The 12,111-nt window shown below is 34.3% G+C and overlaps 1 protein-coding gene across 2 annotated transcripts in view; it reads right to left on the bottom strand.

The window, feature by feature from the left end:
* LOC127842613 (Kv channel-interacting protein 4-like) overlaps positions 1-12,111 on the bottom strand; it is a 91,446-nt gene that overhangs the window by 67,126 nt on the left and 12,209 nt on the right. For both annotated transcript variants that reach the window (XM_052372202.1, XM_052372201.1), the window contains exon 2: positions 6,604-6,627. In XM_052372202.1, coding sequence (XP_052228162.1) covers positions 6,604-6,607 — 4 coding nt within the window. In that variant the 5' untranslated portion in view covers positions 6,608-6,627. The remainder of the gene's footprint in view (positions 1-6,603; positions 6,628-12,111) is intronic.

Here is a 12,111-nt window from a genome sequence, read left to right as displayed (position 1 = left end):
ACAATTTCACACAGGCTTGCACATTTAAATATATACATTTCATCATATTTGCCATTTTACAACTAATTCCTGATTGTAACAATTAAATCCATAACACATCTGTATTAAAAGTATCAAATGTCCTCTGGTAATCAATAAAAACACACCATAATTTAGATTTTAGACAGAACTTTCTGTATAATAGTATGTAATAAGAAAATAGCATCAGATGTAGAGCGCCCATCTCGAAAACCATATTGAGATTCGTTAAAAATATGTTCTTGTTCACACCACTTATTAATACGATTCCTTAGTATCAAAGAAAATATTTTTCCTATGACATTTACTAATGTGATACCTCTATAATTCGCGGGTACATTTTTGTCACCTTTCTTATATATTGGTACAATTACTGCTTTGGACCATGCCTCAGGATATACACAGTTATCATAAATATGGTTAAAAATAGTACACACACAAGGAGATATAACATTGTTAGCATCAATAAAGAAGTCTGATACATTGTTCTCATAATCACAACATTTATATTTATTTAAAGAAGATATTGTTTTTTTTAACCTCCTCAACAGAAATTGATCTATCAAGATACTCAATATTAATTGTAACATCACGTTCAGCAGAAAATTCATCACTCCTGAACTCACTTTGATTATCATTAGACATATTTTGAAAATATTTTTTGTAATCATCAAGACTAGCGTTAGAATCAAAACCAGTTGTATTTCTAAATTTCTTAATATACTTCCAAAACTAGCGGGGAGACGTTTTGCTAAAATTAGACATTTTTATTGTTTATTTGTAAAAATATTTCCTTTGAGCCGATCTCTTTACTGTAATGTATTGTTTTCTACAATTAAACAATTATATTTTATTTTCTTCCGACTTAATGTTAGCATAACGTCTCTTCGCGTCACAAAATAACTTTTTTTGCATATTTACAATCATCATTAAACCATAGCGACTTGCGCTTCTTTTGTCTGGGACGATTATTGTACGTTTTACCATAACATGCAAATGAAATGTCATATACAGTATCAGAGAAACATTTCATACATTGATCAATATTATAAACACCATCTAACAATTTCTGGTTTATTTCGTCAAAGATATTACATTTGTCTTGTAAAATGTTTAAAAAAAATCATCATTTTCTGACGAGTTCCATACATTTTTTTCAAATTCTACATATTCGATTAGCACATCTGATATACAACAAGAAAGAGAAAATGTCAATGGACAGTGATCAGAATATTCATTAATTGTATCTGGAACACACATATTAGAGACATTATCATGACATTCTATATTAGGAATTACATACTCTACCAGGCTAGACACTGGTCTATTTCTATAAATAGCATTATACGTACATGTACCCTCATCTTTACGGCCATTTTTAATACAAAGATTATTTCCCTTGCAAAGAGATAACAATTTCGATCCATAGTTTTTGAACCCGTTGTCATGAATTTTACGTGCAGGTAGATCCGCTCCAGACATAACGGACTCGGGTAAATCTACATATCTTTCAAGATTTAGGTCAGTAAAATAATCTGGTAAATTGCTCGTGCGACTATTCAGGTCACCTAGTAAATAGATACTACCTTTATCACAATATTTTCGTATTTCAGTATCTAGACATTCATAAAAATCAAAACCATACAAAACAAAATTCACATTTCTATAAACTGCCGAATCTTCTGGAGGAACATAACAAACGCAAAAATAGGCATCTTTATCAGATTGTAAGAACTGTTTATCAAGTTAAAACCAGATTAATCCTTTATGATCAATGTTTAATAGGTGAAAATAATTTTTGTAATAGCTTTTATAATACACAATAACCCCTCCGCTAAATCTTTTAGCATTACAGATTTCGGACAGGGACAATTAAAGCAATCATAACCATCAATACTGACGTCTTTGTTAGAAGCATTCCAAGGTTCATTTAAGAAATAATTCGTGTACGTTATAGTTTGTTGTCGAATAACCCACGGCCGGAAGTTTAGATGCGTAGGGATTAAATCACGAGTGCGAAGCACGAGTGATTTGAAACCACGCATCTAAACTTCCGGCCGTGGGTTATTCGACCACAAACTATAACGTACACGAATTATTTCGATTCTAACACGATTTTTACTAAAGATTTATAGAATGTATCTTATTTTTCTTGCATACTATTTTATGTGAAGCTCCGCCCATAAAAATAGCTTTCGGCTGTTCTGTCGATCAGATCTCCGCCCTCAATAACAGCCAAACTGGATGGAAAAAAACCCATTTCATTTCTCACGTTTGGTTAACTAAGAACAACAACTTGCGTAAACTAACATGTTTTCATTGTACTCTTTAAATTAACGCAAGAGTGTTGAATCTACAAGACAACAACTCCGATTCGAACTTCAGCCATTTCAGTATCGAAGCAGCAGACGAACACCGTAGGAAATTGGGTCAAGTTTACGCATTTCTGTTCATAGCGTAGTATTTTGTCACGTGACTCATTCATAAAATACCGGATTATTACGCTGGTGGAAAATGTATCGGCATGTTTTGTTTAGCTACAGCGCGTTCTTTCAGTGTATAAGCTCCGCCCATAAGTTATTGCAGAATAACCCACGCTTGATTTCCTTCTTTGTCTATAGAAAACAAGTCACGTGCCGTGTTAGAATTAATAGCAACACATCAAAATCACACACATAATTAAAAAAGTCTGAGTCTTGTAATTTTGCACTTAAACCTTGCACATTCCATAAGAGGAACGATAACTGTCTCTGATCAGGTTCCTAACTAGTGCTTTAACCTGAATTGTGCACCGTATCAACAGTGTACATTCTATTGTCAATATAAAGTTTATCATATGATAATTATGCTGCTTTACCATCCTTCTTGGCGCTGACCATGGTGCTTTTTGTTTCACAAGAAGCTTGTCGGGATAGTGGTTGAACATAACAACGACTGGTCTCGATTTGCGAAAATCGTATTTTGCACCAAGCCCAGTTCTAATATTTTCATGGGCACGCGCGATTTCAAGTTTATCGTTCAGATAGTCAAGCACAAGCTTAGCACAATCTTCCGACTTCCTCGCTGCATGGGACTTTTCTTCCGGAAAACCGTGAAATAATAAATTGCATCTCATGAAATTCGCACGTAGGTCCTACATATCATCGGATACCGAGTTTAGAGTTTTGAACTCAGAAGCTAGTTCTGCAACTTTAGCTCGTTCCGCCTGAAGGGCTTTATCTAATGCAGCGTTTTTGGATTTAAGATGCTCGCATGTTTTGGAGTTAAACGCGCGGCTCACTTCTACCTCTTTCACTCGTGTATCAACGTCTTTGACTTTGCATTCAAGGGTGGTAACTAGAGTATCCATTTTGCCTAATTTAGTAGTAAGGGTAGATAATTGTTTCTCAATGGAATCCAATTTATTTAAATGATTATCTAAAGACATCAACTGATCAAGCACAGACTTTTGGAAAGTGTCATTGTAAGCGTTATTGACTTGGGGGCGCCCGATTGGAACTGTGGGGACGCATTAACGTATTGTGTGTTGTGCGGCGTATTCAGCTGCTGAGGTGTATAGAAAGCTCCGGGTTGAGTCTGATAATTGTTCATATTACCCATAGAAGACATGTTCATCGCATGAGAGAATCCTGGTTGCGGTTGCGGTTGCGACGACATCGTGTTACTCGGTGATACACGGGAATCAGGTCGCTTTTCTGGTAGTGAATGCACATTCAAATTGTCAGGAGAAACCTGCGCATTTTTCCTCTTTTTATTTTTAACAGTGCTTATGCTATCCTTTTGAGGGTTACCCTTGTCCTTCTTTTTTGGAGGCATTTGGGCATTTTTGCAACAGTTTATAGGTTGCTGTATATTCAACAAAAGTTTATTGAAAGTTCATTGAAAGCGCAACTACATACATACACCGTGCTATACTATAAATAGACCAGGTAATCCATGTAAATCCAGGTAAACTATTTCGCAGGTATTATGTAAATAAATGTATAGAACATTAAAGTATCACCAATTTTTCAACTGTTCCCGTTTATTAATTCCAGTTTAAAATCACAAAACTGATCCGCGTATCATTACTTTAATATTAGTCTATTCCATGTTCACAAAAACGAACTAGATCCTTGGATATTTCAATTTTTGTCAGAGCAAATAAATTTCAAACTTCTCCGCCATCAAGGACAATACGCGGTATTTCAATTAGTTGAAGCTGAGAGCAATGCCAATCAACTTGCTCAACATCATTAACAACATCAGAAACGCAATGTTCGAGCAAACCAAAGTAAAAGTACTAAGTATACATGATAGTATTAATTTATATATCGCTTTTTTTAACATACTTATTATTTTCGTATTTCGCCTATTACATGTAAGATTAATATCTGTATGAAAAGTGAATTTACAAAAATGTACCATATAAAGGTCTTCTATTATTTTCGCATTTAAATCCCATGAGTCAACGTAAACTAATAGTTGCAATGTCGCAAATGTTCTCATTTAAAACCATAACACTTTCAGACGAACATTATGTTTTCAAGGGACTAATAAAGACGATGTATAACACAAACGGTTACAGATTATACTTGTGGGTGTTCCATGACAAAGATTGAGTTCCATAATGAGTATACCATAACAAATTACCTCGATTGGAAAATGCAATTATGCATTGTAATTATATTGAACTTAGAACTAATTGCATTCTATAGATAAATAAATTTAAACGCACTTAGAATAAATTATTGACATAAAAAAGTTATTATGTAATAATTATAAAAAATGTTCAGCACTGCACTTTAATTTATATCACGGACGTTTAATGAATCACGTCAAAAACAAAATATAAACAAATGTTTTTCATATTCGGTTAAGCGAGTTCAAAATTCTTAGAACAGAAAATTGAACATTTTATATATTAATTATTTGAAAAAAAGGCTGGCGGCATTTTGAGTGCGTTATGCGTAAATAGACGTAGCTCTACTTCCACGCAAACAAATACGACAAGATTGACTACAGTTTCAGTTTCATTATTGTATGTTATTAAGAGTTCGTTTCTTTCCACTAAACTAACGTTTAATCATATATAAGGTTACTTATACGCTTTTCAAGAAATATACGTTTAATTTTTAAAAAGAAGGATGCAAAACCTAGCATAGCGGAAATTGATATTCTTCGCAAGGTTTTTATTCAGCTAGTAAATTGTAACTTTGTAATTATAGATACAGTAAACCACAATAATTTAGTGCATATCTTTACGACATCGGTTCTAATAAAAGTAAGTACATGACGTTCGTTTTTGTGTACACCATTCTTTCGTATGAAAATAATTTGTCATGTCGCTTGATTCAAATGGAGTCCAAATATTGAATTGGAAACAAGGCAAGGAATTATTCCTTTTTCTCCAGAGAAATCACCAGATGTCGGGTTATATACATCTATAACAATAAGTTGTTTACGGATTATTTACTATTTTGTCGATTTCAATGCAGTTTGTGCTATTTTGGTCGGTAAGATTTTAGAAGCGATATCTGCAATGTTTAACTTGTTAAAAGTATATTGACAGTGGGGCTTGATCAACCGCGAACCAATATAAATGTGCAGTTCTTCATCATTAGTGCTAAGAATAGATCCGAGTGTTGCTGATTATCATGGACAGTGTCCATCAAGCAGGGGACATCACTTGGTATTATTGATATAAAACTGCCCACAGTTATCGCCCCTATATGATAAGGACGGAACAGGGTAAAAACAATCGTCATAGTGTGGTTTGAGCAGCCTTGATGGGACTGGTTTGAAAAGGAGGTTGACGGTATTTCCCATGCATGATGTAAATGTGACAATATACAAATGCTTATGTTTATCATTTAAAATTATACCGCATTTTTCTTGTTATATTGTCATTTTTTTGACTGCAAGAAGTTAATACGTTTCCCTTTGTTCTATTAACAAACACAAACCTAAACAAAATATTGTCAGGTAAGTTAACAAACAAGAAAGGAGTTTCTAAGAGCATATCGTTTGTTGAGATATTCGTTCCGATGAAAAAGAGCATAAAGGGAGGGAATAACGCTTACATGTTTGTAACAGTAGTACAATAATCGTTCTTGGCAACCCTGACAACGTTACGATCGATAAATAGTCGCTCACACATGGCTAGCACAGGGAGGTATTACATTATATAAATTAATTTAAATGCAGCGTTGGCTGTTTGTTTTTTTGAAGAAACAATGCTAAATTAAATGTGCGTAAAGTGTCATCCTAGTCCTCAAAGACCGATGAGGGACGACACTTTCCGCCCAGACTCGATTTTCATATAAAAGAGTGAACGACTTGAATTTACTGTTAACCAATATAAATAGTTAATAACGTGTACAATGTTCGCCGTGATTGAATAATACTATTATAAGTAGTATAAGCAGTAGCAAAAGTAGAAACAGCAGCACTTAATCATGAATTTATGTCAACGTATATAACAGCACCAACCATGCTAGATCTTGCTTTATCCTGCCCGGGTCGAGTTGAGCCGAGCTGTTTCAGAAAGTAATACGTTATCGACAAAACTGGGATACAAAAAGCGTAACAAAACTATGTACTCACCCATAGTCCCTGGTTGGGCCTTACCTGGAAAAGAGGATATACAATAAAGAACTGTGCCAGGATCATTTCAGCCTTGCTCGGGGAAAACTGGGCCGCACGTATGAGCGTAAAGTGTATTCCCATGTTTCAATCAGCACATGCTAGTCAGGGACGACAATTTTCGCATCAGATGGATTTTCTTTTAGAAGAGACCTTGTATTAAAAAAAAATCATTACAGACGGAGAAAGTCGTCTCCGAATAGCGTGTGCGGACTGCACATGCTTATCTAAGACGAGAGTTTACGCGCATGCATTTAGCAACTTTTCCCAGAGCGAGGCACACTTATTCAACGTTGGTGACATACTAATATGTAGGTGTAAAAGATAAGAGAATCGATACAAAACTCACGACGATGATGACATTGATATAGACGACGAGTATGACGACGCTATCGATATCGAAGGTGATGAAGATGACGACAAGTATGATATCTTTATCAACGATGGTTAGACGCTAAGGATGATTACATGACAGTTGCATTTATGACCATGCTCACGATTTCTGATGATTATGATACTTATACTGAAAATGATGATGATTTTTGGTGATACTCGAGCGCTGCTGTTGGCGATGATGATGGTTATGATTAGAACTAGGATGAAAGAAACCGCTTACATTGTACGCATTAGAATGTAAGCAAATAAAAGCATTTTTATAACACTAATACTGAAGTTGTAAAAAAGCGGTGTATTTAGTAAGCTTAAGTGTTTAGTGTCAACACATATCTTATAAAAATAGCACGCGTACAAATATTATACGAACAACTAGCAACCTCTTTACTACATTAATACTATTCATTAGTAAATGGAACAAGGCTAACGACATACATAACGCCATTCTGAGATGGTATTCTTTTACGGATTTTAGTACCATATAAGTTCTATAATCTCGATATATACACTGCATTTTCAACCGTATAACATATCATGAGTGTATTTTTCTTTACTCGATATTTGATATAAGATCTATAAGATCAAACGCGATGATTATGGGACAAGACGCTGCCTCGAGACAGTTTATTGATCGTAAAAGCTCAGTTTGAAGATACAATCACTCACTAATGAAAAACCACTATTGAATATAGCACAAACAAAACATATAAAACAACTGGCATGTTTTAAAGAGGAACTGCACGACAATGCTAGGAAAACACATTTATGAAAGTATTGAATTAAACTATTTTAGCTTGTCACATGCCTTTAAATCAGCCCGATAACCAGGAAACCTAATATCCCAAAAGATATTTAATTAGGCTAGATGACAACGTGACCTCGAATATCCATCAGTCGCTCTGTTTTACTGTGAAATTAGCGTCCCGAGCCGATTGTGACGTACATATTTTCCTACAATAACCGAAGCATTCGTCTTTGTATTAGGATCGGAGTTAGTGTTTGTGTGTCGTATGAATAAATATCGTTGCAGGAATTCAAATAAACCGTTAAACTAAATTTAGATTCACATATACATGGTATACATGCTGGCGAATTCGGCTGTACAGCCGTGTTCAATTTCAGAAATAAATATCTGGCTTATTTCGCATTCATCGACACATGTTCTTTTTAACTTTTATTTAAATTTATATTAAAATATGTGTATAATAAGTTTTTTACACATTTTATATTTATTCATAAATATTTGACAAAATCGAATAATCCCGCTTAAAACTATTGTACAGTGTAAATAAACGGTGAAAAAAGCATAAAATAAAAAGAAATAAATGTGACATGATAAATAGAATAATAGGTTGGTGACTTGGATGGAAAATGTTATCTGGCTCGTCGGAGGATCGGGTTCGCCGAATTATTGTCTATAATTTATATCGGTTATTTGGGTTTGAAACACACTTATTTAACAGGTGGTCGTCCCCGGGGTCCCGGGGAGGGGGGGGGGGGGAGGTTACTTCCCAAATTTTAGGGTAGGGGTGTCACGCTGAGACTTACGAAATGTGACCCATTTCTTTACCGGAACTCTGATAAAGTAGACCCATTTTGATACAAGGTTTTTGAAAAAGCATACCCATTTGTATACGATACCATTGAGAAAGTGGACCCATTTCAATATAAACATTTGGATCAATTGGACCCTTAGTTGAGCTAGAGATATATCTAAACTGTCTACGAAAACAGATTGGTCACTTTCCAATTCGTCTATCGTAATAGAAATCTCCATTTTAAATATGTTTTCAACTTTTAATAAAATCCTATATTTAAGTATGAACTGAAATTAAATGTTTTCTTAATATACTTTCAAAGCCTGTGATAACGATTTCTTGATTCCACACATAATCAAAATTTTCTACAAAACATATATTTTTATCCAAGATGTCACAATGACAGCCGGGAATGACAGAGTATAATTCCGTGTACACATGTAGCGTAAAGTCGGTTATTTTGACAGTCGTCTAATTCCGACGCAGTTTTTATAAATCATTTGCAGTAACTGCACTTTTCCCGGCACTTTTAGATTATGTAAAGATTTCGTCACTTAATATATGACGCATGTTAATATATGACGTCACAGTATCATCTTGGTCGATCAAGCAACAGATAAAAACAGTCACATTTCTGCATCTTTCCCGCTACTGAAATTTGCCTTTTGATACCCATTTAAATATAGAAGAATGACATTTATCATACCCATTTTGATACTGATACTTTCAAATCTATATTCATTTATTTACAAGCAAATTTCTGATTTCAATACCCATATCTATACTTAGATGCTCAAAACCATACCTATTTCTATAATTTTAGTCGAAAAACACCCCCCATAAAATCGGCACACCCCTATATACCCGTATATAGGAAGTTACCCCCCGGGGTGGTCGTCTTTTTGCACTGATATATTTTCCGAAGTATGAAGTACAACTAGTGAGATAAGCTTTGTTTAACGATTGCAAAAACGATGCCGGAGAGAAAGGCACATTTATCTTTGAAATTCAAATATTTCGATAAGAAACAATTGACTAGATTGAAGCACTAAATAACCATCCGACGATTTATCTTTTTAACTTATCACTAACATTTCGTTTTTACTGCGTGTTATGTATTTTCGACGAACTTGAGTATATCGCGTAATGTTACAATACATATAAATAAGGCGAAAGAAAAAGCTACATGTTCCCACTAACCCAACCAATCATAATTTGTTCCGACCCAGGAGAAGGAACATTATCGTTTAACGATCAGTGTGTGCTAGATTATATCTAAGTCGCTGCATTACATCTAAATTTACTAGAATAACCAACATTATATATATAAATAATACTAAATGGAAATTTGAAATATCTCTGCATGTCATTTTTATTTAATGGTAAATCATTTTAAAAAGTGAACGACAATAAAGTTATGCAGACCTTCTCTCTCTTATTTGTTTGGCTATTTTAGCGGAAAAAATCACACTTTTCGGCAAAGATGTATGACCCAGGTTTTGACCGATAAAATGCCCCATGCTTTGTCCTTAAATGTTCCCGCCAGTAAAACTGAATTCATTAAATCGAGTAATGCATACGCCAACTTAAACATTCTAAAATGGAAGCATGACATTTTGCAAAGATGCTAACAGAACGCTGAGCGTGAACCAATTGTATCTCATGTACACACATATTTAGCGGAAACAACAGTTTTGAACTCAACTGTCAAAATCAATACATTGGGTGCGTGTTTCTTTATATTTATATTGCATCTGTTCTTATATTAAACAATAATTTTGAAATTGTATTACGAGCAATAATATATTTTATATCATGTACTTCATGTCATTTCCGGTTTATTCGTTTCACTGAATTCACACAAATCATGTAACACAATTTTTTTCGACGCACAAACATATTCTATTTCGAATAAGCCAACGCTGCAGCGTGCGCATTGTGAACTTTTTCAAACGTTATACAATCCGCGATGGGTTGTGTGGACTGATCCGACAATCCGAGAGTCTAGAATGATTCCCATGGAAACCAGGAAAGGCTATCGGCAGTATCGACATTTTCCCATTTTCGATTTATAACACTGTTAGATTTTGTGTAAACAAATATGCAAGTAAATATTTAAGAGGACTTTGAATGTGTGGAAAGAAAACTTATCGTTCTTAAATACTTACATTCCAGCTATTTTAATCGCGAAGAAACAAATGTGTGTTTTATGTAAGAACATATTGCGCCAAGATGAAGACGTGTATAGTGTTTTCTGATTTAGTATCATGTATAACTACGTATAGCACTGTGTTGTTTTATTATACATGTATATGTGTGTAATATATTCTGCCTATATGTCTCATATTTTGTATATACCAGAATATTGAAGTGTATAAAACAGAATTTCGAAAATATGATTTTCACTATGTATTGATTTCGAAACGGTATAAACATAATTCTTTTAACAAATTACAGGTTGTATCAATCGTTGAAATAAATCCGGTGTTATGCTTATCGCTGTTTTCCGATCCCGTATTACCATTCTAGTCGGACTACTTTCTTCGACTCATTTAATGACGTCACATTACGTGCACCAAAAATAGAAAGCCTCTATTTTATATTACGAAATATATTTCGTAGTACATCGTCTGACGTCATTTCTGTGACGAAACACAATAGTTTTATTTAAACTCTCTTGAATTTAAGGACATGTCGGACGTGTTTTTTTTTTACAGAAAACTATTTGTTTAAAACATCGAACGAATGCAAAACGTATTTCGGAGTGTGTGTTTATCCTGCATAAATGTAAATTTCGATAGAAATAGAATAAAATACTGCGGTTAAAACTAAGTTTCGATAAAGACATGACAGAAAAGAAGTGGAAGTGCATATCGTTTCAACGTTTTTGTTATAAACATTGGATTACAGTTGTCAACTTAATTGTCATAAACGATGTCATTAAGGTAAGCGTGTCGGAAACCTGTGTTTTTCCGGTTCAAAGGTTTACACGTTTATTTACATAAACAGCATTCATACGCGTCTCAAATATACTATGGCGTATCGTTTAAAGCATTGTTTTGTCAGTTTTGTTAAAGCAAAACAATACAATTGTTAACTGTTTTCGTTAGTTGTTGTATATAATAAAAGAAATATTACGCTAGTCAATTGTTCCAAGAGTTTGTATCAGTCTCGTGGCTTGTGCTATTTCGCATCACACTCGAGGCTCCAACTCTCGTGTGATACGTCATCACACAATATAAAGAAGTGAAACTCCAGCTGCTGGAGCAGTATTGAATTTTCATTAAAAACAATTAGTTGGTCCTTTATTTAAGGCAAGTGACCGATTGCCCAAACAGTACAAAACAGCACAATACAAACCAACATAAACACAAAATATGAATAAAGCTGGGGTCACCGCCTTGGAACGGTCAATGCAAAGCATTGGGGGTTTAAACCTGGTTATAGAGCGCTCAACCTCACACTTGGCCCAGCAATATTCATAATACATTTAAGTGTAAATAAAATTTAACGTCATAGCATTGTAACTCAAATTAAA

The sequence above is a fragment of the Dreissena polymorpha genome, chromosome 8, assembly GCF_020536995.1.
Source record: "Dreissena polymorpha isolate Duluth1 chromosome 8, UMN_Dpol_1.0, whole genome shotgun sequence".
NCBI lineage: Eukaryota > Metazoa > Mollusca > Bivalvia > Myida > Dreissenidae > Dreissena > Dreissena polymorpha.
This window is presented reverse-complemented; position numbering and strand designations above follow the sequence as displayed.